This window comes from Labeo rohita, chromosome 15 (genome assembly GCF_022985175.1).
Source record: "Labeo rohita strain BAU-BD-2019 chromosome 15, IGBB_LRoh.1.0, whole genome shotgun sequence".
Lineage (NCBI taxonomy): Eukaryota > Metazoa > Chordata > Actinopteri > Cypriniformes > Cyprinidae > Labeo > Labeo rohita.
Window position 1 is genome coordinate 20,935,555 of NC_066883.1, and position 27,308 is coordinate 20,962,862.

Below are 27,308 nucleotides of genomic sequence, written 5' to 3' on the forward strand. Positions count from 1 at the left end.
AAGGTAAGAGAGTGGCAGTATATAAATAGACGATGTCTAGACATCTCATGACAACAGTACTAAATAATTCAGACAGCACTAGGGCAACCCTGTAGAGATGCTGTAGTTAGTCACAAAGATAAATGGCAGGAGGAAGTAGACACCGTCTCTCTCTATTTATGAAACCCGCTCTGTGCTCTGTACATCCAGTACCCCAGTTTAACTGATGCCCAGAGGACAATATGGATTTCTGCCTCGTCAGTAGTACATCCTACCAGGTAGATGACCTGTTAAAGAACCTGCCGGACAGAAACTGCCCTCAGGACAGCAGAGCTCCGCAGAGCTCTGACCCCAGTCTGGACAGTAGAATCCAGGGCTACATGGACGACAGTCTGTCTCAGACACAGCACCACGCTGGCTCAGGAAGGAACCTGTAATACAAAACAATCAGAGATCATCTGGTTAAACAGCAATGAGACACTGTGCGGTTTAATGTTAAAAGGATCATCGGATGCAAAATTCAGCTTTACATGGTGTTTGCATATAAATGTGTCTTAGCAGTGTGTGGACACGACCACCCTACAATGATAAAAATCCATTCACTTCTTTTTTTTAATCCTGAAAAAAGCCTAAACAGTGTCAGTTATCAAGCTGTTTTGATTTTTTTGAGAAGTATGACATCATATTACTCAAGCCCCGCCCACGGCCGCTGACGGACTGTCCCGTATTAGCATATTCCAGCCAGCTGTACGTTGTCCGCCATTTTCTCTGCCCTCGAGCAGCTGTAGTGACAACAGTGTCTCAAAAGCAATGCAGGAATCACTGAGGACGCAGTTGATTAGTTTTGCTTTTGATGGTAACGTGCCACAGAATACACAAAAAAGGAAGAGAGGGGTGGAGTCAGCAGTAGCTCATTAGCATTTAAAGAGTCATGCACCGAAACTGGTCGCTGTGAACAGAGCTGCTTTTTTGACAAGGTAAAACGAGTGATGTTTTACACGACCATTGAGGAACCAAAGTATGCAGACACAAAGTGGGAGACATTTCCTGAAGACCCTAAAGAATTATACCAACTTGTGGAAAATGGACATCCGATGTCTCCTTTAATTATACTTCTCTAAACTGGAGGTGATATAGTAGTGTCTCTTCAAAACATTACAAGATTTGCTACATATTGCTCAAGGAAAAGTTGAAAACAGTGGAAACCAAGATTTTTCAGGATTCTTTATGAACAGAAAGAAAGAAGAGCATTTATTTAAAATAGATATTTTTTGTAAACATATAAATGTCCAACTGACATTTTTGATCAATTTAGTGCATCCTTGCTGAATAAAATTATTAATTTCTTCAAAATAATCTTATAGATCTTAAACTTCAGAACAGTAGAGTATGTTCAAGCTCCAAAAAGGACAAAAAAGCAATAAAACTACTACATACATAATAAAACCCAAATTGAAAACCCATCATCACTCTATGATTATGGTACTGTATGGAAAAAGAGCAGTGTGAACATTCTGCTAAATGTCTCCTTTTTGTCTTATAAAAGAAAGATAACCATACAGGCTTGAAATGATATGAGGGTTAGTAAATGATCTCAGAATTTTCATTTTGGCATTTGGCATTTGAAGCTGGACCACAAAACCAGTCATAAGGGTAATTTTTTTGAATTGGGAATAAATAAGCTCTCCATTGCTGTATGGTTTGTTAGGATAGGACAATATTTGGTCAAGATACAACTATTTGAAAATCTTGAATCTGAGGGTGCAAAAAAATCTAAATATTAAGAAAATCGCCTTTAAAATTGTCCAAATAAACTTCTTAGCAATGCATATTACCAATCAAAAATTAAGTTTTGATATATTCACGGTAGGACATTTACAAAACATCTTTATAGAACATGATCTTTACTTAATATCCTAATGATTTTTGGCATAAAAAATACATTTATCATTTTGACAAATACAATGTTTTGTTGGCTATTGCTACAAATTTTGTTACTTCAGACTGGTTTTGTGGTCCAGGGTCACAAATATTTGGTTTAAACTCTACCTGGTGGGCAAGGTTCTGGTCGTGCACTGCCTGTTGGGCAATAGTGCCCTTGAGGACAAACATCCCCAATGAAATGAATCTGAGAATAGACATCCTCCATTGTACGAGCTCCAGGTTCTTCACAATCTAAAAAAAATAATTAAACTCATTACTATTACAATGCTTACACTCATTACCATCATCAAACATCATGGTATGTGGAGAAAAAGACCTGTGCTGTTGTAGAACTGAGGCGTAGAGGTGTGTGATCCTTGAATACAATAGTACCCAGGACTACAAGGCCCAGAGGGTGAACTCAGCCCAGGTTCTGCACAGTACTGTCCTGGTGTACACGGTTGACACATCTTTACAGATGCTGCTCCTATTCAAACACCCACAATGTTAGTTTCATTCATCCATATTTAACAGTGCAGCTATGCTACATATGCTGAAGTAAGACCTTCTAATGAGCCAAATGTGCCCAGAGGACAAGGCTCCATATGGCTGGCACCCGCTGGGCAATAGAAGCCAGCTGTGCATCTGCTTCCTGTGGAATCTCCAACTGGCTCTGAGAACGAGGCACCCTGGTTGCACACATAACTGCAAAATTCAAGAGATTAGCATGAGAAAATAGGCCTATATTATTCAACAGGACATTTGAGAGGACATCACGGGAGCTGAGCTGACTAATAAGCTCACTCACCCTGGAGAACAGTTGCCTGTAGGGGAGTCCAGGCCAGAGGAGCTGCAGTATTTACCAGGGGGGCAGGAGATACACTGATTCTCGCTAGACAGGCCTAAGTGACCATTAAAAGTGCCTACAGGGCAGGGGAAGCTCACTCCTGACTCTGAGCCTGTTTAAATGCAAAGTATAGAGTAAAAAGAGGGTTCAAATGTCCTCATGGGGTTCAAGTGTCCTCATCTTTCACTCACAGTCATTTTGCCAGTACCTGGAGGGCAGTAATATCCCTTAGGACAGGGTACAGGTATGGAAGTTCCACCTGTTACTGTGTCTGAACCAGCACAAAAATATCCAGCCGGACACACAGAACAATTTCCCTACGGATATAAAGTAGATACAGCATTTATCTTCTTAAGCATTTTTTTTTAACATATTTAGGCATCCCTTCAACATCATTTATGTCCAAGAGTTTTTTTTTTTTTTTTGTTAAATGAAGGTCACATTAAAACTTCTTACTATGCCTTCATCACTTATTTTTGCTACATTACATATAGATTTTACACTTTTACTTGGCCCAGACTCACACTTTCAATCTTAAATTATGAAATTCCATCATAAGAATATTAATTACTACATTTAACTATGTTGATTTAAACGAAGTAAAATAATCATTTAGAATTATTTATAGCTATTTTATAAACATTACAGCTGTCAAAAATAATAAATAAATAAATAATAAATGTTTTAATGGTTTTATAAGGAACTTGTACATATCATGATCAAGAAAATGTTGAATAAAGAAAAATCTATGTGAAAATGACTTAAAATGTGAATATTTAAATTGTGAATCATTTTTAATGAATCTGTAATTTTTTCAAATTATGCAAAAATAATTGAATCGAGTGTATTTGGATATATGCCATGGTAGGAAATATACTATGAAATTAGTAGTTATTTCCTTCAAAACACTGCCATAAACACCTTTTTCAACCCAGAATGTTAATTTGAAATGTGCTAGAAATCAGTGTTATTTTAGTATTATTTATATACTATTATAATATTTATTAATAATTTGAATTGGCTTTATTTTTATATTTTACTTTAAAATATTTTGACTTTCAGTTATAGTAATTTTTTAATTTAATGTTTTTTTGTCATTTGTGTTTTTTTTTTCATTTAGCTTTTATTTATTTTTATTTTTTTATTTAAAAATATGTTGATTTAAACAAAGTGAAATAATCCTTGACTATATTAATATTTATTGAATAAAAATTATTTATAGCAATTTAAAAAAAAAAAACATTACAGTTGTACCACAGTTGTGGAATCATTAAAAAATAATAAATGCTAAATAATATTGTTTTAACTACTATCAAGAACTTGTTTATTTCTTTGTGTTGAATAAAGAAAAATCAAGGTAAATATTACTTATACTATTTGTAATATGAATATTTTAATTATGCATAATTTCCAATGAAGCTGTAGTTTTTCCAAATTAGGCCAAAACTATTATTTAATTGTATGTATTTAGATATATATCATGGTAGAAAATATACTTGTGGTTTTGTTTTTTGTTTGTTTTTTTGCTCAAAATATAATCTCCACAATTAGAATTTTAACCACAGAATTCTCATTTGTTCTCAGTGTTATTTTATAAACTATTATAGTATTTATTAACATTTTAAATGAGCTTTTACTTTTATATTTTCTGTTTGTATTTATTTATTATTTTAATTATTAGTAATTTTGTTAGGTGCCTTTGTCACTTGTATTATTTTTTCCATTTGGCTTGAATTTATTTTTATTTACATTTCAGTTGTAGTAATATTTGTATTTCAACGTCAACTTATTTTATTTCAGTTAGGTGTCAAGGTAAGTTTCTTACATCTAACATATTTATTTTTTCAGATTTTTTTATAGTATTAGTTCAAGTTAACAATAACAACACAAGTGGAAATCATGAAGAAACACCTTTTTATGTTTCAAATTTCAACAGGGTGTTAAACAATCATGCCTCTCTCTCAACTGACCTGCCCCTGGAGGTTCTGGTACGTCCCAAGCGGACATGAGATCTGGGCAGGGCTGCCAGGTGGACACATATACCCAGGTGAGCAGATGAAGTGCGCAGGCTGGCTGGAATTTTGCCCTTGTGGGCAGTAGTAGCCCATCTGGCACACATGAGAAGGTGAGGAGAGCCCCCTACTGGAACAAGCAAATCCTACAAAGAAAATGTCCACAAATCAGACACAAGCAGAGAGCAAATGATCTAAAAAATAAAGTCTGAAGTCTCCAAAAGAGCAGCACTGACCTGGAGGGCAGGGCAGGCAGTCAGACAGCTTAGTGTTCCTACTGCTGTTGCTGTAGCGGCCTGCTGGACAAGGCTCAGGAGACGAGGACCCTATGGGACAGTAGTGTCCTTGAGGACATCTACCACCTGTTCCTCCATCCACAGGCATGGGGGACATGGCTCCTGAGAGACAAAAGTGTCCAGTTGCACACGGTCCAGACACAGCACTCTGTCCAGGAGCCTCGCAGAAGAAACCTGCAGAATGGAAAGTTTGTGGGACATTTCTCAGCCGAGTTTTGACAGATGCTGAAGGCACAAGGGGCTGTGACTGCAAATGGTGTGACTCAAATGGTTCAAAGAAATAGGGCAGCATCACCCTCTGAGAATAAGAGATGCGTAACACTGAGAAATGACTTGATAGGAGTTCAGTCACTTGTAGAAATGGTACCTGGAGGGCAGGTTAAACAGTCTTCACGGCTGATCATCCTTGTATGGGGATTAATGGTCCCTGCTGGACAGGGGTGCTGATTTTGTTGATAGGTGCCTGTAGGGCAATAATGGCCCACTGGGCATTCAATGCCCTCAGAGGGGGAACCATTGGCAGGACAGTAGTAACTGAAAAATAGTAGTAAGTTAATATTAGTGATGTGAAATTCATTTACAGTATTCATTTTTACTGTACAGTGGATGACTGGATGGTGAAGTACATCATTTTTGTGCCACTAGTGCCACCTAACAGAATGCAAAATTAATAATAGGCTTTCTGAACACTCCACTGTCAGTTTAAAATGGTCTTGTTAAGAAGCCATGAACAAATTAAACCAGCTATGAGATGAATCGCAACATTACAAACTTAGAATTGAACTAAAAAATAAATAAAATACTGGGGTTCAAGCTTTTTAAGAACTTTGAGCAATTACAAACATTTTAAGATGATTTTACCCAAAAAGGCTGCAAAATCATAAAATCACTACAAATATTATTTAATGATTTATCACTTTTGACCAATAGGTGGCACTGGTCCCAAATTAATGTGGTATGGTTAACTAGGGTTGACGATGATGCACACATAATTTAGTGTCAATACGCCAAAGAATTGCAGAGATCCATTTTGAAATTTTTCATATCTCCTGACCACTAGGTGGCACTGTGCTGAAACGTTGTGAAGATCATGCCTCATGCCCATACTCCGAGCTCTTTGTCAAATTCATTTGTGTGTTATTCAAGAACGGTTGAGTCTATCAAAAAGCTTTTCTGTATCAATTTAAGTGAAAATCGGACAAACCGTCTAGGACGATATGTCAAATAATTAACTGACCGTTTGATTGAGAGCGGTGGTTCTAGAGGCATAGTTGCTGAGAATGAGATCTAACATATGATACGAATGTTGCGTGAAACATTCTGTGATATATGAGGCATAAAACCTGATAATGCCACCTAGTGGCTGATTTCTTTTTTTAAATTTCTTACAGACCTCTAGAGTCATGAGTCAAACAGGCCCATCGAGTTTTGTTTTGATCAGCCCTCATTAACCTGGCCTAATAGGTGCTCAAAGTTGATTGGCTAATGGCAGCCATGTTTTTCGAGATATGCCGATTCCATCATAGATATAGATGGCAACTTGGACAAAGACACTGCATGCCAAATTTCAAGTCAATCAGACTAACGGGGAGGTAGTTACATCCATTTTCAGGTTTTTTTCCTGTTACAACACCACCAAGTGGTCAAATTCCCCAATTTTTGTAATTTGACCAAAGATTGAGCCTCATTCATATATGTTCTGTGTTCATATGAGTTTGGAGGAAATATCTCATTCCATTCAAGAGTTATAGCCATTTCAATAAAAGTGGCCCCACCTACTTCGAACGTTTTGGCATCCTGCCTCAAGCGTTAATAACCAATCGAAATTCTTTTAATAACTTTTTGCCATGAGAGTCTCTAGATGATGCATGTCAAGTTTCGAGTGAATCGGACAAATGGCCTACGAGGATTTTTTTCCCCAGAAAATCCAAAATGGTGGGAAAAATTTTAACGACGGAAATTAAATCAGAGATAGCCATTTTGTTTGCTTTGAACCAAGGATAATATAACATAAGACACTTCAGTCTACCACAAACGGTCTAGTAGTTATGAGCAATTCCGCATTTTTGATCGCTGTAGCGCCCCCTTTTGGCAGACTGGGGTGAGTCTTTGCCAGTGTCTCCCAAAAATAGGTACCAGACTGTGTACTTAACTTAAATGAGGGAAAGAACTGTAGCCTCATTAAGCATTGCAAATGACAATCAAATTAAACATAATAGAGAAATATAAAACTATTGAAGCTCTTTTGGAATAATTTGCATGTCATAATTCTCTGATTGGTAGAGATTTCTTTGCAGAATCATGGGTAATGTAGTTTTTACCAGGAATTTATATGCTGTGAAACAATTATTTATTTAAATATGTTGAAATAAGGCGGGCTGATGGCTTCAGCAAAAGCATATACCATTGACTTACAACCTCATAGCTCACAGTAGGTCTGCCTTTTAAAGGTTTATAAGTTATTGTTCAAAATTGACTCCCCACTGGAGAAAATGAATGGGATTTCTATTTCTGGAAACCAACTGTTACACTCCATTGGCTGAGTCAGTGTTACTCTGTGAGAGTTTTTGGAGAATTAACATATAAATGTTGTACTTCTAACTGTCTCTGCACAACCTGGGATAGTAGAAAGTATTTAACATTGAAGAAATTGATACACTTCACCTTTAATTGTTAAACATGCTTGCGTATGTACTGTATAAGTGTATCTACCCCTGGGGACACAGGCTGCAGCTGGCCTGTCTCTCTCTACTGCTGATGGATCCTTCTGGACAGGCTTGAGGAGCGCCTGAGCCTCTAGAGCAAAAATAACCTGCGCGGGAGCGGAAAACAGGATGAGGTGGGCTGGTTTGAGGGGAAGGTGGGTGTTTTTAATCTGTCTTGAATTGGGGGATCTGTCAATTACCTGTCGGACACGGTCCTCCTCTCTGATCGTTGATTGGGCTGTTGGGGAGTATGGCTCCCTGTTTGCAGTAAAAACCTTCCCAGCATTCTCCACTGGGCGAAGTCAGCCCAGATATGTCACAATAATGGCCAGCAGGACATAACAAACAATCTTCCTGTAAGGAAATAGTATCCATGGCCTTTACAGAAGTGACTGCTGGCAACTGCATTTACTTGTGTGATTTCATGTCATTGCACTTTTAATATAAATAGAGAAATTGTTCTTACCACTTTGACTAGCTTGGTTTTGTTACTGAAAGTGCCTTCTGGACAAGGCTGAGGTTGAGCAGTGCCTTGTGGGCAAAAGTGACCTGAAGGACAAGGTCCCCCACCTTCTTGGGGGAAAAAAAATATAATTTTATATATTATATATTAATATTAATTATTAACATTTTATATATTTAAAACTAAAAATGTTGCTTTCTTAAAAAATAAATAATTAAAAATATATTTATATATATATAGTACTTCCATCCAGAATTTTTCTCAAATCTCAAAATTCTAAAAAAGAAAAAAATCCTGTGGATGGAAACCCAGCTACGGTTACCTGCAGACTGTGTGTGTGGTTGAGGTGAGACATTCCCATGTGCACAATAATATCCCTCAGAGCATTTTCCTGTGGCAGAGGTGGAGTTCTGAAGAGAGCAGTAGTGTCCTCCATCACATTCCCTACACTCAGATAGGATGCTCAAACCGGAGTCAGGACTGTATGTCCCTGCCGGACAAGGCCTCCAGTCATAACCTGTGCCTTCTGGACAATAGAAACCTAAGGCAGACAGATAACAGCCTAAATATGATTGCTGAATTTAGGTGAAATTAGTAAGCACGTTCATATAATGTGTCTCTCCACCGAGTGGTGCTGTTTGCAATTTAATTGAGTTTCTTGAACCTGTCATATGATAAGGTAGTAATTAACTGACACTACTTTCACTGTTATTCTAGTATCATCATATAATGGATATGTTCGAAATAGCATACTACCATCTGCGTAGTATATAGTATAGTATATTAAATTAAATTCTTTGTATAAAAACATTACTGTCTATGCATGGTCATGAAGGTCTTGGACTTCATTAAATATATCTTAATTTGTGTTCTGAAGACGAATGCAGGTCTTACAGGTTTGGAACAGCATGAGGGTGAGTAATTAATGACAAAAAAGTTTCATTTTTGGGTAAACTATCCCTTTAAATATGCAGTGGTTTGAGGTCATGTGGCACTCTACTTTTAAAACATGAACAGTTGCATAATGCATACTGTTTCACACACTTTTTTAAAAATTGTAGGCAGTACATACAGTGCAGCATCCAGTAAGCAGTACACTAGTAATCCAATCCAAACATAGCCAACGAGAGACCAAAGCACCAACCAGCTGGGCAAAGCAGCCGGGCTCCATCCACACAGTACCAGCCAGCTGTGCAGGGCCAGCACTGAGAGGCTTGAGTGACGGTTACAAAAGTCCCAGGATCACATGGCATAGGGTGAGTGGTTCCAGGAGGACAGTAATGACCCTCCGGGCAGATGTGGCCGGACACCCCATCAATAGGAGTGGGAGTCTCAGCTTTCTCAGCACAATAAAACCTTTGGGGGACATATGATGGCATAAGTTAAACCAGGCGTTTGCATTGCAGTTATAGTGTGTTTATTACTTGGCTCATACCCATCAGAGCAGAGTCCACTGGGTTCAGTCAGACCAGTTGAGGCACAGTAAAACCCTCCAGGGCACGACCGGCACTCTTCAGCACTCCTTAGACCTGTACTGTTAGACAACGTTCCCACTGGGCAGGGTATAGGACTGGCAGTGCCTATAGTAACAGAGAGAGACCTTCAAAACACTGTCAGGAATGAAATCAAATCAGTAGCATTACATCAGAATAACATAAAATTATTCATGTAATTAAACAGAATTAAATAAACAGCAGAAAATATATGTACAGTGGAGTTCAAAAGAATCTGCAGAACTGAAGAACTGCCCGCTGTTCAGAAAAATCCTTCAGGTCTCACAAATTATGTGGTTTTTCAGCATTTTTGTGTATTTGAACTCTTTCCAACACTGACTGTATGATTTTGAGATCCATCTTTTCACACTGAGGACAACTGAGGGACTCATATGCAACTATTACAGAAGGTTCAAACGCTCACCGTTGCTTTGGAAGAAAAAAATTATGCATTAAGAGCCAGGGGTGTAAACTTTTGACCAGAATGAAGATGTGTACATTTTTCTTATTTTGCCTAAATATCACATTTTTTGTTCATTTAGTACTGTCCTTCAGAAGATAATGATACTTAAATGTCCCCCCCCCCCCATGCATATGAGTGTGAAAAAATGAATCTCAACATCATACAGTCATAGTTGGAAACAGTTCAATTACACAAAAATGCTGAAAAACCAAAGAATTTGTGGGACCTGAAGGTTTTTTTTTTGAAGCAGCAGGCAGTTTAACTGCTCAGGACAAATAAGAGACTCATGAACAACTATCACTAAACAAAAAACACAGCTTTTTTGAAATACAAATATATATTTTAACATGCCTATTATTAGACTGTCTCATCCTAAGTACAAAATATCTCTTAAGATCGGCTTGATAAAGGCTAATTTTAGTGGGTGAAAATACTGAAATACCTTTTGGACAATAGTGACCAACTGGACATATGGCCCCTGTAGGACCATCCATAGGACTGGGTGAATGGGAGCCCTCTCTACACCAGAAACCAGCCAAACACAGTCCTACAAACAATCATTTGAACACAGGGCTTGTAAATCAAAAACACAGGGCATATTCAGACTTTTTGTTGAAATGTCATTATTCTCACCTGTAGGTTCTTCAAGTCCAACGTCTGGACAGTAATGTCCTGACGGACACAACAGGCAGTCATTTTGGCTGTTCATGAGCTCAAGAGGATTATAGGTGCCAACGGGACATGGAAATTGTTCAGCATAGCCTGTTCCTTTCGGACAGTAATGTCCCTTCGGACAAGGCTGCAGGACAGACATATTTGCAGCCCCGAATGTCTCATCGCAATAAAAACCTGGTGTAGGAGAAACATAAAAAATAGGATACAAGCTTCAGTATTTCAGAAATAGAAATGTGGGAGTGTGTCACACAGTTTGCTTTAGATGACTGCAGCCTGCCTGATTCACAGATTGTACAGTTCGCCTGCTTCTGCTTGTCCTGATATGTCCCAGTGGGACAAAGAATTGGGACAGGGCTTCCTGGGGGACAGTAATGACCGACCAGACACGGCAGAGCTAGGTCATCTGTCTGACCAGCCGGGCACCAGTAACCTACCAAAAAAAGGACAAGGACAAGATGTTGAAATTGTTTAAATGGCAATTTACTAGTCTGGCTTTTGCACAGTGATGGTTCTTACCCTCCCTGCAGGGGGCGGTAGGAGCCTGAAGAGCTGGGGTAGCGCAGTAGTAACCCGTTCTACAGGGCAAACACTCGTCCTTGCTCACAAGGCCCACTGCTGGGGAGAAAGTCCCTGCTGGACAAGGCTGTGGTGCACTGGAGCCCTCATCTGGGGAAAACGATAGATATTCATAACTAATATAAATTCAGGCGGGTTTTAAATCAGCTACATCTAAATGACCCAGTAATTACCACAGTAAGATCCTGGAGGGCAGATGTTGCCTGTGATGCCATCTGTAGGCTTGGATGAAGTGGCTTCCTTTGTGCAGTAATAACCCGGAAAGCACGGTCCACTCGGCAGGGCTAGACCTGTTTCAGAAGGTCAGGTATAAACAGACCGTTTTGGGAATTTGAATCGTTGCATCAGGTAATTACGTACCGGTTGCATTGCAGAAAGCTCCTGGAGGGCAAGATAGAGGCTCAGAGGTCCCAGCTGGACAGTAAAACCCTTCCTGGCATCTGCCCCCGGTGGAGGAAGCAGGGCATAGGCAGTTAGCGTTAGTGTAGTTGTCCAGGTCAAAGGGCTGAGCGTTCCAGGCAGCAGATACACAGAACCATCCTGTGTGATGATTTCATTGGTTGGAATTCAAATTGGGTTCAATATTTAGTTGAAATATTGATTGTTATACCGATGCACTCACCAGCTTTACATTTCCCAGACACAGCAGAAAGGCGCTCTTTCTCACAGTAGTGGCCTGGAGGACAGGGCAGGCAGCTGTCCAGGCTGTGGGTCATCGGCTCGGGGTTGTAATAGCCTCGTGGGCAGGGGAACTGGGTGGCATGCTTTGTTCCTGTAAACAAAGATCAGCAGATCAGCACTGCATATTACTAAGCTGTAAATTCTTTAAAGAAAAATATTCTTGAATGAAAATTATGCTTTGTCTAGTGCCACTAACAGATTATGTTATAGTTTAAAGCATAAGTAAAAAATCTACAGTATATCCAGTATAGTTCATAACACAAACTACATGTTAATACATGTATATATTCTCTGTAAATAAATCTTAACATTAAACATCAACTGATATGAAAATTCTGGATGATACTGATATGCCAAAAAATTATATATGTTGTGGTCAATATTATAATGTATTAGTCAAATTTTTTGTTAAACAGATGATCAAAACTATGAAAAGTCCCACAGACTTTCACTGAGGGGGTCAAAACTTGTGAACACTTGTATTTAAACTATCACTAGCAAAGCTAATGACTGTCCTAGGACAACATACTAAATAGTGCTAAAACATGCCAACAAAATGCTAATCATGCTAAAACATGGTAGGAACATGGTAACAGCATCTAATCATGTTAGCAATAGCATGCTAATAACATGCTAATCATGCTAGCAATGTGTCAGCAACATATGTAAGCAATGCTAAAACACGCTAGCAACATGGTAACAACATGCTACTCATGTTAAAATGTTAGCAACATACTTATATTAAAACACGCTAGTAACATGCTAATCATGTTAGCAATGTGACATCAACATGCTAATCGTGCTAAAACATGCCTGCAACATGGTAACAACATGCTAATCATGTTAAAACATGCAAATCTGGAAAAAAAAATGCAAAGCTGGTCAGCAGGCTGGTTTTTGAGGGGTTTTGACTACTTCCTTAACTGGTCAGACTAGGAGACCAGCTGGAACAACTACTAAAACCACCAAGACTAGTCAACCAGCTTAGGCTGGTTTTAGCTGGGTTTTTTGGCAGGGTCAGTCTAAAAAATGTTTGTAACAGGCTAATCATGCTAGCAATGTCACAACAACATCTTAATCATACTAATACATGGTAACAACATGTTAATCATGCTAGCAATGCACTAGCAACATGCTAGCAAAAAGCTAATCATGCTATAAACATGCTAACAACATGCTAATCATGCTAATAGCATGTTAATAACACACTAATCATGCTAAAACAATGCCAACTATGCTAACCATATTAAAAACATGCTAGCAATATGCTAATAAGATTAGAAACATCTAGTTATTATTTAATATAATATAATATAATATAATATAATATAATAATATGATTCTTTGATGAATAAATAAGAATTCAAAAGAATTTAAAATAATTTATTTATATGATCTATTTTTTGAAACAGAAATTTTTTGTAACACTGAAAAGTTTTTAGTCACTTTTGATCAGTTGAATGCATTCTGGCTGAATAAATGTATTAATTTCTTTTAAAACTCTTACTGACATCAAAACTTCTGAATGATGTAGACAAACAATCTTTTTGGCAATTTAATAATCCAATATATATACTAATTTAAAAACAACAACAACATATAAAACTTTATGGTACCAATAAAATACCAATATATTGTGCAACTACATTTTTTTTTCATATTCCATTCAGTCTCTTACCATCAGGACAGTAGAATCCAGGAGGACATGGGTACAGAGTGTATTTGCTGGTACTCTCTGGGCAATAGTATCCAGCATGGCAGGGACTGCACTTAATCTGTCCTGTCAGGTTGGTATAGGTGCCCGCAGGGCAGGGAACAGGCATGGCACTGCCAGCGGGGCAGAAATGCGCTTGCGGACAGAGACCACCTTCAGAATCAGAACCTGTACAAACCATAACACTGCAGTCAATAGCAGAATGCAAACAGACAGTGAGCTAATGACAACATCAAGTTAACAAACACGGTTGGATGATCCCACCTGTGGATGACGATGCCCCGGCAGGACAGTAGAACCCCTCCTGGCAGGGTCCAGATGGTCTACTCAAGCCCACTGAACCACAGAATTGCCCAGCAGGACACAAAGAGCACCCCGTGTTCTCAGTGACATACAGACTATAAGGACAAAAAAGAAATCTGTTCATCATTTCACTCACTCATCTTGGTTTGGTAGGATCATTTGACCTTGTGGAGGATGGTACCTGTTTGAAAAAGTGCCAAGCGGGCAGGGTAAAGGAAGGCTGGTGCCCTCAGGACAGTAATGACCTACGGGACAGGGCCCACCCACCCCTGTGCTAATATTCGCATCAGGATTCTTGAAGTTTATGCCTGCAAAAGTCACATGAACCACATCTGCTTAGACGCCACAATCCAAATCAGCAGAATGAAGACGATAATTACTAAAAAGCCAAATGTCGATGTAATTGGACATACCTGCGAGGCAAAAATACCCAGCCTGGCAGGGACCAGTAGGTTGAACCAGTCCCCAATCTTCACAGTACATTCCTTAAAATGATAGGTGGGTATGATGAACATAAAACTACACCAATGCTATTAAAACTGCCAAAGGTGTAAGTAAAGCAGGGGCACTGCTCTCACCAGCTGAGCACAGTAAACACTGCTCTACTTGGCTTTGTCCTGCTTTGGGGCTGTATGTGCCTGGAGGGCAGGGGAGGATGTCCTCCACTGTGCCCCCCAGGCAGTAATGTCCCTCTGGACACAACTGGAGCTCCTCCCCCTCCAGACACAGCCATCCAGTGGGACAGTCACTGCATTCTGATGCACCTGCATTCACACACATTAACAATACAATGATCACAACTTACTTCATTATGCTTAGAGCTGACATTGTGAATGACTTGACGTGTATGAGCTGAAGGCAAAGAACAGACAAGATGCAAAGAGTTGTTTATGACAAATGAATTTATAAATAACAATATGATTCACAATTTGCATATTTATTATAAATGTATTATAGCATATTTAAATAGAACATTATGCTAGAGTACTAAAAAATATAGCAGACCAGTGCTATTTTAGTATTATTTATATACTTCAGTATTTATTAATATTTTAAATAAGCTTTTTTTATATTTTTCCATTTTTTATTTTAATAATAATTCTTTAATTTTGTTATAAGCTGTGGCCATTTTTATTAACTTTTTCTTTTTTGTCTATTATCGTTCATTTATTTTTCAGTTTTAGTCATTTTAATATGTAAACTAAAATAATAAAGGAAAAAAAAATGGATATATGCAAAATGTAAAAAATCAAGGCTCTTTTGACACACCATTTCATCATTTTCACTAAAATGTCATGATCTTTAGAATATTTTGTTGTATGAATATCTGAACATGTAACCAAAATAAGGAACAGAGTCTCTATTTTTAAACAAACAAACAAAATCCATTTTATTATAGCTTTAAGTATTCTTTTTTTTATTAACACTTGAATATTGGTACTTTTTTTTAATAATAATAATTAATAATAATAATAATAAACCTTTTTGAGAAAAAATCACACTTTTATCAAATACTACATATGGATCAAATTCAGCACGATAATCAAAGTATATATAGAATAGATTGCTTCCATCAGCACCCCCAAAGCTTCACAGCCCTTTACCACTTCCTGGATCGACATTTCACTCAGTAACATCAGGCAGTTTTCATTTAAATGCTGTTTATTGTTAATGATTGCATTATTTTTCATATTCATGTGATTACATATGAGATCGCTCGTATCTGCGCCTTCCTTGCATGTGTTTTTGAGCTGGAGATTCTGGTCTCATTCAGGAGATGTGTAATAGTGCCCCTGAGTATATACCAGTGAAAACGTGGAAACCTGGAAAATTCCATGTTTGGTGGGAAACTGTTGTCTTATTAATAACTACAAATTCTGTGTTTGACAGGGAAGGAGTTAATATACTACGACATGAATCCTAATCTTCTATTAAATGATATAGAATGCATAACATGCTAATTGGAATTCCAACTTTAACAAACTGCACTAAAATTAAGTTATTAAAAAAAGGTTTGATGTTTTAAGTCCAATAGAACTCCGAATATAAATTTATTTATTTAAATATATTTATTTATTTAAATAAATTTTGGATATTCAGATTCAGGAAAATGTACTGTATACCTGTAAAGTAAATGTGAAATATACCTGTGCTGTTTGAGTGTGTTCCATCAGGGCAGTGCAGAGGGGAAGTACACCCCTGTGGACAGTAATACCGCGTCGGACACCTGTTTCCTGTTACCCCATCGTCAGGCATGGATGTTTTAGCACCACCCGCACAATAAAACCCTGTATGACGGAACAGTGGTGAAATCGGTCAATTTTAAACACAAAAGTCAATCAGAGGGATTTGAGATCATGCAAATTTGTACCTGGAGCACATATTCCAGTGGGCTGAGTGAGGCCAGAGCTGTTGCAATAGAATCCAGCAGGGCAGAGCCAACAGGACAACACATTCTGGGCCCCTAGTGCATTACTCCAGGTTCCAGGAGGACAGGGGTACTCATGAGGGTGTCTGGTGCCTGCTGGACAGTAATAACCCATGGGGCATATGTCACCATATCTGGAGCTAATCTGGAAAAAAAGAATAAATGAATGAATTAATAGATCTTTGACCTTGGATTAAATTTTCCGATCAACATGTGTGATGAACAGTACGCTGTTACCGGAGTGGCAACATGAGATCCACCAGTGCAGTAAAAACCAGGCTCACAAGGTCCCTGAGGGGCGGTCAGTCCAGGAGAGTGGCAGTACTGACCAGCATCACATGGGCCGCAGTGTTCCAGATCCTCCGCCCCTGAACTTGCCGTGTATGTACCCTTCATATGAGAACAAAAAGTCAGATGAGGAAATCTGTTGAACATATAGTACCTTTCAAAAGTTTACAGTCTTTAAGTCTTTTTAAGAAAAAAAAATGAATACTTTTATTTAGCAATGAAATACTTTTATTTAGCAAAAAATGTATCATGGTTTCCACAAAAACATTAAGCAGCACAATATTTTACAATATTACTTTTTAACTGTATTTTTTTTTATTAAATAGACAGTCTTGTATTAAAAAAAAATAAAACTGAACTATAGTGTATAATAAATGAAAATAATGTTGCATACTTACAGGGGGACATGGGTGAGCAATTAGGGATCCAGCAGGGCAGAAGTGTCCAGGTGGGCACAGGGGCTGCTGGAATAGGCCTGTTTTGTTGCACAGTCTTCCTGACTGGCATTCAATGCATGAGTTATAGCCTCTTCCCTGAAGAAAAGAAAGTAAAAAGGAAAATGAAATTGAAATTGGTCAAAATTAATTAAATTAATACAATGCTCTGAAGGTGTGACTTACTGGTTGGAAAGTTCCCAGTGGGCAAGGTTCAGCCCTCACAGCTGCTTCCAATGAATAGTGTCCCTCCTCAGCTTCATGTTGGACTGGTGTGGCTGAACCTCCAGTGCAGTAGTACCCCGCAAAGCATGGACCAGAAGGGGATGTAGAGTTTGTTCCTAAACAATAATTACTGAGAGAACAACAACAAAAAGCATACAAATTGGAATTCAAGATTTTAAATTAAAGGGATAGTTCAAACAGAAATTAAATTTCTGTTATCATTTACTCAACTGTTGTTTCAAACCTGTATGACTATCTTTTGTGATGCATAAACAATATTTTGAAAAATGTTTTTTTGGTCAATACAGTGGAAGTTAATTGTAACCAAAACAGCATTTTCTTTTTCATTGTTCCAAAGAAATAAAGTCATGCAGGTTTGGAACATGAAAGTGAGTAAATGATGAAAGAATTTTCTTTTTTGAATACTTATTTATAACATGCACATTGTTTATTTTTTTTTAACATTTTGCTCTTGCAGACATACCCTGGAGGACAGTGAACACACTGCTCAGCATGTTGGAGACCTGTGCTGTTACTGTAGGTTCCTGAAGGGCAAGGCTGAGGATGAACTGATCCGGGTGGACAGAAACTGCCAGCAGGACACACACCCCCTTCTTGACCATCAGGAGGAACCTTTCAAGGCAAGGACGTTTTTGATTTTTAAAAATCAAACAATCAAAGGCAAAGTTAAAGGGACAGTTCACTCAAAAATGAAAATTCCAAACCTGAAAGGCCTTTGTTCACCATCGAAGCACAAATTATACTTTTGATGAAATCCGAGAGCTTTCTAACCAAGCATAGACAACAATGCAACTATCACATTAATGTCCCAGAAAGGTAGTAAGGACACTGTTAAAATAGTCAATGTGATATCAGTGTTCTTACTACCTTTCTGGGTCTTGAACGTGTCAGGTGCGTTGCTGTCTATGCAGGGTCAGAAAGCTCTTGGATTTCATAAAAAAAAATCCTAATTTGTGTTTCAAAGATGAACGAAGGTCTGACGGTTTTGGAACGACATGAGGGTGAGTAATTAATGACAGAATGTACTATCCCATGAAAGGATAAATGAAAAGTTTTTGTGTAATAATCTTACCGGACTTGTAGACGCCTGTCTACAATAGAATCCACCTTCACAATCCCCTGTAGGCTCAGATTTGCCCAAACCGGTGCAATATTTCCCCCCACTACATGGGGTGCACTGTGAGACTTCGCTCAGGGCTGGCCGGGATCCAAACGTACCCTCTTCACATGGCTCTGGGGCTGAGCTCCCCTCAGTACAGTAGAAACCCTGACATTTAAAGAAAAAAAAAAAAACATTTTATATGCAATTCATGAAATAATTATTCAAATTATTTCAGTAAATGTTCTGTAAATAACCATTACTCCAGTATTTCGTGTCACAAAATTCTTCAGAAAACATTCATGTTGATTTGGTGCTCAAGAAACATTTCTTATTTTGAGTCAATGTTGAAAACAGTTGTTCTGTTTAATTTTTTTGTGGAAATGGTGATACATTTGTTTTAGGATTCTTTGATGAATAAAAAAAAAAAAAAAAGAAAAATCACAAGAAAAATCGCCCCTACGAGTCGTCATATTTTCTAATCTTCTGCCTGTTAACGATTTACATCACTGGGTAACACATTTGCATAATCCCCGCCTGCCCATGAAATACAGTCTGACCTGCCCACAAACATTTCTGCAAGTTAGTGTGTTTACATCATGTTGAGAAAAGCAACCTTGTTTTGTTTTCATTGCCGAAAGATGACGATGTGAAGAATCAGTGGTTAAAATTTATTTTTTCCACAATACCGCTGCAATACAATTCAAACCTTTTGTTGTGCTCGTCATTTTACTGAGGACGCTTCTCTAATCTTGGCTTTTATCTTCTTTGGATTCTAATCTTAATAATTCGGATGAACAAGCATTTCCGAACCACAACCTGTAAGTACGATTGATACGTTATGTGTACATTCAATTGAGTACTCAAAACATCAAGTTGTTTGTGCTAATATGTGATGTATACCTAGTGCAGCTTTGGGTTTCCAGGTAAACCACAATATTAATTACTGAAATAGTTCTGATAATTTGCTTTGAACTCACTATTTCCTATGAATGTGTCAATTAATGTAGACTGTCATTGTTCTAATTACTTCGCTTAATGATAAAGAATGTAATTTAGACATATTTTGGTTTACAAACTGTGTTGTTGCATCAGTTAGTCACGTTAGCACTCGGCTAACGTATCCACCGTTATTGTTTTGTTATTGGTTTACAGTTTAGCAGCTAAACTTTAGCTGTGGGCACGATTCGCTTGCATAATGGTTAAACAAAATGTATTATGTCATTATTTTGAGAACACATTGGAGCACTATATTATTGTTTTATATAAAGGTGCATCAGGGTTGCCAGGTTTTGACAACAAAATCCGCCCAATTGCTACTCAAAACTCCCCCGTTAAAAATTGTGTTTTGGGGTGTAAAACACATGCTTTTTGTCAGGGTTCCCCTAGTAAATTTGCATTCCAGGGATTAAATATGACGTTATTGGGGTCACTTCAACCCGCAGACATCAAAAACAACTGGGGACTTGGCAACACAGATGGTAGCGCTCACTAACTTGCTCAAGCTCTCCTCTCTGTGCCAATCACAACGGGCTTGGCCAGCTGACCAATCAGAGCAGAGCAGGCTTATGAAAGGGAGGGGTTTACAGACATTACGCTCAAAGCTGATTCTAACAAATCATTTTGAAATCATTGACAAATGACTATGTATAAATGTCCGAGAAAATTACAATGTTTTCTGACCTTAGATGCAACCTGTTGAAGGGGACTCCAACACAATACTTGGACACTTTAAAAAACCATATGACCTGCTTTTAATGTGTCCATGCTGAATACAATTATTAATTTCTTTCAGAAAATGTATTACACTAACACTGTTAGTCATATTTACCTGTGGACAGACTGTAGGAGTGTGTGTGGCCAGAGTAGGACAGTAGTGACCAGGTGGACATTCCACACAAGCTTCACCTCCATGTCCATACGAGTCATTCCTGAAGAAGCCTGATTGGCACGGAAATGAGTTTGGATGTCCGGTACCAGGAGGACAGAAGTATCCATCAGGACAGTTTCCTGTCTAATTGAAAAAATAAACAAGCTACAAAGAAAGTTCTCCCAAAAGCTGCTCTTTTTCATGCTAAAAAAAGTGGTCAGCATTCAATACATTGTATAAAGAGCAGTTTGGACATTCTTCTAGAAAACTCCTTTTGTATTCTACATAATAAGACAGCCAAATGGGGTTGGAAATGACTTGTGGATGAATATTTAATGATAGATTTTTCTGTCATTAATAATCTCCCGACAGTTTCAAACAGTTAAACTACAGGGGCGTCATACTGGTTCAATAATGGGTTCTTCCTGGGGATGCTCTGTGTAGCAGTATTTGCCCTCTGGACACTTTGTGCAATCTGAAGGGTCACGTAGTCCTGGCTGTCGACTGTAGGTTCCTTTGGGGCACGGAACAGGATTAGGATCCTGAGTAGGGCATAAATAATAAAAAAGAAAATAATTGCTATGTTTCGTGCCATTGATCATCTGACACGATGATCAACGATGTTCGTGACCCTTGAAATGATACTTACAACACTTCCACCGGGACAGTAAAAACCTATTGGGCAGAATACCGCTGAGCGCTGGGGTTCTCGATCCAGACCCTGTGAGCAGAGAAAACCTGGGGGGCAGACCATTATTCTGAGCATGGCTTCCTCACTGGTGGTTTCATTGCTGCAGTAGTGACCCGGCAAACATGGCTGACACTCCACTGATCCCTCATCCTAACAGAAAAGAGCGAGACAGAGAGCAGGAAGAGAGCGAGACAGATAAATGAAATGGTGTATTCATTTATTACAATGAGACAACATGCATTAGAATAGATTTAGCTGTCTGGCTTACAGAATAACTTCCTGTTCCACAAACTTTTGGATTGATTGTGGCCGGATGAGGACAGAAGTAGCCGGCAGGACACACAGAACAATCCTCTGCTCTCCGGCCCCCCTTTATCCGACGAAATGTTGCCCTGGACACACAGAAAAAGTCAAATGCCCTAAAGTCTAGTCTTATCTAGATTTATTTTACCCATTTCAGCTAATGGGGCTGGTACTTACGATGGACAGGAAGTGGGTTTGGATGTGCCCTCCTTACAGTAATAGCCTTCTGGACAGACCTGACAGTCCTCTTTCCCACCATTACCAATCTTTGTGCTGTAGGTGCCTGGAGGGCATGGATGCTGTGAGCCATATAGCGTACCTGTGGAGAAACATAAACGTACAGTATATCACATGCAAAATGACATTTAATAGTCTGACTGTTTAATAGTCTTAAAATGGGTTGACACAGAACTCCTTAATAGGGACTGTAGAGGGTTTGCTAATTATTGTCAGATTGCCAGCCACTTTTTTTTGAATAAATAAAAATGTTAAACAACAACAACAACAACTAAATATTAATTATAATATATGAAACAATATAAACTTATTATTATTATTATTTATAAATAAATAAATAAATGCTGACCATTTATGATAATAATAATAATAATAATAAATAATAATAATAATGATGATGATAAAATTATGAAAACAACTGTTATTTTTATTATATTATATATTATATTGTTTTTTATTTATATATGAAACATTAACCAACACTTTCAAACTATTATTATTATTATTATAAATAACAATAATCATAATTATTATTATTATTATAAAATAAATGGTGACTATTTTTAATAACAATAATAATAATAGTTAAGATAAATATTTATTATTATTATTATTATTATTATTATTATATTTGGTTGATGTTAATAGAAATGTAATAATAGTATATAATAACAGTTGTAAACATGATTTTATTGTTATTGTTGTTAATAATAATAATAATAATAAATATTATGATAGTCATAAAATAGTAATAATAATAACAGTAATAATAAAATATTTCTGTTAATTTTGGTTAACTTTAACCAATTATTATTATTATTATTTGGTTGATGTTAACAGAAATATAATAACAGTATAATATAATAATAGTTGCAATAATGTAATTGTTGTTGTTCTTAAAAAAAAATAATAATAAAAAGAAATATAATAATAATAATAATAATAATAATAATAATAATAATAGTAATAATAATAATAATAATAATAATAACTGGTTAAACTTAACCAAAATAGTTAACAGAAATATTTTATTATTATTACTATTTTACTACCATAATATTACTATCATAATATTTATTATATTTCTTCTTCTTTTTAATATTATTATAATTAACAATAATAATAAAATTATGTTGACTACAATTATTCTATACTATTCTATACTATTATTATATTTCTATTAACATCAACCAAAATATAATAATAATAATAATAATAATAATAATAATAATAATAATAATTAGTTGAAGTTAATTAAAATAGTTACCTGAACTATTTATTATTACTCTTATAATTATTATATAACTTATAATATTAAAACTGTATGTTAATTTAAAATTAAAATTAAAATAATAATAAGAAGAATTTAGTTTACAAATTAAATGTAATGTATAAGCATGACTCTGTACATTAATAGTGATTATTTTAATTACTTTGCAATGTATCCATCAATAATGTATGCAAATACTTTTTTGAGTGTTTATTTACATTATAGAACAAATCCAACATACATTGCATACAGTGACTATATACAAACCAGGATTTGCATTAAAATAATTATTTAAAAAAAAAAAAAAGAAAAACTATACATCTATGCACACCTGGAATACCAGTGCTCCTATTTATCTTTCACTGTATTTTGTCTATTAAGTTATTATAAAGGAAAATTTCTCAATTCTCAAAATTCTGACCATGCCTTAATTGTGAAGAACATTTAGATGTTTCACTTTAGTACCTTCAGGACAGTAGTGTCCAGAATTGCATCTCCCAGAGGGAGCCCCCACTCCTGCTAAACAGTACCAGCCTTTCAGACAAGGCCGGCACTCGCGCTCTGACTCCAGTCCACTGCGATCGCTCCAGGTACCAGCTGGACACTTGTGCTGAGTGGGGAACATGGTGCCTACAGGACAGTAATGCCCAGGAAAGCAAAAAAGTGGAGGCCTCTGGACGCCACCAGTGCCTGGAAAAGCAGAAATTGTACAATAGTAATAAAGGTAAATAAAGCATAAACTACATGGCATTCAACTCTGAAGTTAGTCTCGCACCTCGAAGACATGCATAACGTGCAGGACACTGCTGGCACTGGGAAAGGTCAGTGAGGTCTGTGCGGTTACTGAGGGTACCGGGAGGGCAAGCGTTGGATGGGTCATTTGGTCGGGCAGAACCTGGTGGACACACAAACCTGAAAAAACAAACCAAAAAAAAAAAAAAAAACACTTTTTGGCCAGAAAGTGGATGTAAAGTATGACTTTAGCTAAACAGTCAGAAGCCCAAAACATCTAAAAAAAACTAAATGGACCAGCCTGATGAGTCCACTAACCCTGGCATACAATCCACATCAGGAAACTTTAGTGCAACTTGTGTGCATGCTTTGCCTGGGTAACAAGGCCTACAGTCTGCCAGCGCATCCTGCCCCTCCAGAGGGTTAAAGGTGCCTGGTTGACAGGGCATTGGGTCACTTGTTCCTTCTGGACAATAGAAGCCTGGTGGACATTTCAAACAGTCCTTTACACCTGATGGAAATAGAGACAAATATCAACTCAATGGTAGATTTATATGGATGTGCTTTAATTGGAATGAAGGTTTGAAGAAAGAAATCTTACTTAGTGCCCCCTGATGTGGGGTGAAGGTCCCTTGTGGGCATAAGATCTCACTGAGTGTGCCTGCTGGACAGTATCTACCACGGGCACAAAGTAAGCCAGGACCTGCAGAACCTACAAATCAAGAAGGGTTTCAAGTTTTCAGGCTTTTAGTCCATTAATATTAGCTTTTGAAGGTCTTCATACACACATGTAAGAAAAATGTATAATAATAGGTTTTTAAAAAACAATTTAAGAAACACCGAAAAAAAAATCAGTAAATTTTTACGAAAAAAAAAAAAACGGCAGCTGTGGTTGCCAGAATTTGACCGTAAAAAATATGGTAGCAATGTTTTTTTGGCAGATAAAACTTTCATTAACTGATATGATGTCCATAATTTCATTAAACACTAAACACCATTAAATGCAGGGAATTCTGGGAATGTCAATTTGCGGTTATTCACCGTAAATTATACAGTCTTTTTCACTTCCAAAAACAGTGCACTACCGTAAAATTACATGCAATGTCCAATACGGTTTTTCACTGTATGTAGTAGGGGTTAACGGTCTTTTTTAAATTAACGGTCATTTTTTACAGTGTAAGTATTAAATTCAAAAACATAGAAATGTGTTAAATCAGAAAATTAGACATTTAAAATGAGAAAAAATATTTTATAAATTATTATTCGTATATTATTATTTATAATTCTGCTGAGCAATTGTATATTTATGTTAAAATGTTAAAACTGTGTTAAAACAGTGTTCTAAGACAATGAAATACTGAACACAAACATCACTTTAATATTATTGGCTGTAATTTTAGTCTTAAATCTTAATCTTAAAATGACAAACAATTATCTACATTCTAGGTCTGTTAGCCCAAAAGTAAATGAAATAAACAGAAACAAAGAAGTGCTTAAACACAAAGCTATGATGTAAAACGTCACAAACAACTTTTCCATCTTCTCTGCGCTCCAGACCCACATCACACACTCCTACAGCACATCACACTCAGGAAACAGCTGAGGGCAGGAAACCGTTCAACAGCAGCAGTTCATGTTGGTTTAGGAAATTAAAAGTTGCAGCTTACTGCAATCTTTGCTATTTAGAGTATGTCTATAGAAACCCAGTCATCTTTCACAGATAATGTCATGACAACAAAAAGCAACAGAGGGTATATATAGTATGCATATGTGTGTTTTGGGTTCATGGCCTAACCTGCGGGACAGAAGCGACCCTCTGCACACCTTTTGCAAGCTGCCCTACTTGTCTGACCCAGTTGTCCTCCTGCGGTTCCAGCCGGGCAAGGTGACCCGTGCGGCACACCCGTGCCTTCCTCACAGTAATACCCTTGTGGGCATAAAAACTGAGAGCTGGGTCTCCGAGAGGTGCCCTCCAAACAGTAAAAACCTATGAAGAACAAAACAATTCCACCTATTATCATGTATATTATGCTAAAACATTTTGTTCTGAACCTTTGAATTTGATAGGCTGGAATGTTTGTACGTTTGCATGTTCCAGATAAAATGTCAGTCTACGCATTAGTGGTGGGGATTTTAAAGTGAATCTTTCTGCAGGTTACCTCATTAAACCAGTAGGTGGCGACAAGTGACTGTCTTTATGAATGAGTCATTGACTCAAATTACATCAAGCAAAGATGGCAAATTTGCATGAAAAACTTGGACTCATTGCAAAATCTGCATGGGGAAATGCACACAAAAAATATTCTCATAGCTTCGTAACATTATGGTTGAACCACTGATGTCACATGGACTATTTTATCGATGTCTTACTACCTTTCTTGGCCTTGAACATGTAGTATCAGGGTCTGAAAGCTCTCGGATTTGAGAGTAATTAATGACAGAATTTTATTTTTGGGTGAACTGTCCCTTTAACTGTGACATTAGCAAATAAACCCACATATAAAATGAATACTGAGATCATTTAACATAAGCACACCTGTAGGACAATGCAAATACCTGCAGGACAGATAGCACAGTCTCTTTCTCTCTGCAGCCCCTCCTTTGGTCCATAAGTTCCTGCCGGACACTGTATCGCAATATTTGCAACACAGTAATGCCCTGCAAAACCAAATGATAACACTCAAAATGTGGTACTGAATGTGAAAAGCAACCAGCCCAACCTGAAAGACTGACTCACCTGCAGGACACACAACACAGTCTGATCTCTCTCCGTCTCGGTATGTCCCTGGGGGACAGGAGATAAGCTGTCTCGACCTCTGACCAAGATGAGGCTGTCCCCTTGACCAGACCGGAGTCACTGTACTCCTGCAGGCTGCTGAACCATTGCATTTTTTACACTCAGTCTGGCCCGGCATGTCTGAATAATGGCCCGAGGGACAAGGAAGAGGAGCGGACATCTTTTTGTACGGACAGTGGCTTCCTTAAAGAGGAAAATTTAGGGAAAATATTGTGTTGTAAGCATGTGTGCCTGTTGTGACATTGATTCTTGTGTTTATTTTGGCTGAACAGGTGCGAGCAAGACATCAGATGCATGTGAATTAAACATGGGAGTCCATGTTTACCTGCAGGACACGGCTGACACTGAGCACTGCACAGAGTGGAATAGTAGCCTTCAGCACACACAACACACTCAGTCTGGTTGAAGTTTGGTTCTTCTCCGGGGCCACACTAATATGGTGAATATTGTTTACACCAAAGATTATGCTAAGTGTAATTTTATCAAAACAGAGAAAACTGTTTTATTTTGTGCCCACCTTAATTTGAAAACCCTCTATGCAAACAAAGCCAAAGGGGCATGGCAGGCAATGGGTGAGTCCCTCTGGAGAATACTGTCCTGACAGACATGCTGTTAGGTTGCCTGATGCGCTGTCGCAAGAGAAACCGGCAGGACAAAGCTTGCATTCCACGCGGTCTTCTGTGCTAACCAAACCTGGGGCACAGGGCTTTAAAAGACAAATATATATAAAGTTGAGGTCAAAAGTTTTCATACACCTTGCAGAATCAGCAAAATGTTAATTAC

The 27,308-nt window shown here is 37.6% G+C and overlaps 1 protein-coding gene across 1 annotated transcript; it reads right to left on the bottom strand.

The window, feature by feature from the left end:
• Nucleotides 1–237: 237 nt before the first annotated feature.
• Nucleotides 238–23,175, bottom strand: LOC127176925 (neurogenic locus notch homolog protein 1-like). The gene is made up of 39 exons (XM_051128775.1): nucleotides 23,160–23,175; nucleotides 21,667–21,808; nucleotides 21,455–21,578; nucleotides 21,145–21,336; nucleotides 20,900–21,037; nucleotides 20,457–20,639; nucleotides 18,599–18,793; nucleotides 17,990–18,138; nucleotides 17,467–17,635; nucleotides 17,245–17,379; nucleotides 16,796–16,948; nucleotides 16,502–16,703; nucleotides 16,278–16,418; nucleotides 14,709–14,894; nucleotides 14,312–14,438; nucleotides 14,092–14,225; nucleotides 13,792–13,995; nucleotides 12,055–12,204; nucleotides 11,793–11,972; nucleotides 11,606–11,722; nucleotides 11,373–11,522; nucleotides 11,134–11,286; nucleotides 10,815–11,030; nucleotides 10,624–10,728; nucleotides 9,661–9,805; nucleotides 9,370–9,581; nucleotides 8,548–8,766; nucleotides 8,229–8,332; nucleotides 7,963–8,116; nucleotides 7,770–7,869; nucleotides 5,425–5,591; nucleotides 4,998–5,231; nucleotides 4,720–4,907; nucleotides 2,958–3,066; nucleotides 2,711–2,861; nucleotides 2,468–2,607; nucleotides 2,240–2,389; nucleotides 2,029–2,154; nucleotides 238–410 (listed from the first exon to the last, which is right to left on the bottom strand). The coding sequence occupies exons 1-39, from the start codon at nucleotides 23,173–23,175 to the stop codon at nucleotides 238–240; spliced, it is 6,033 nt and encodes a 2,010-aa protein (XP_050984732.1).
• Between the last annotated feature and the right edge of the window lie 4,133 nt (nucleotides 23,176–27,308).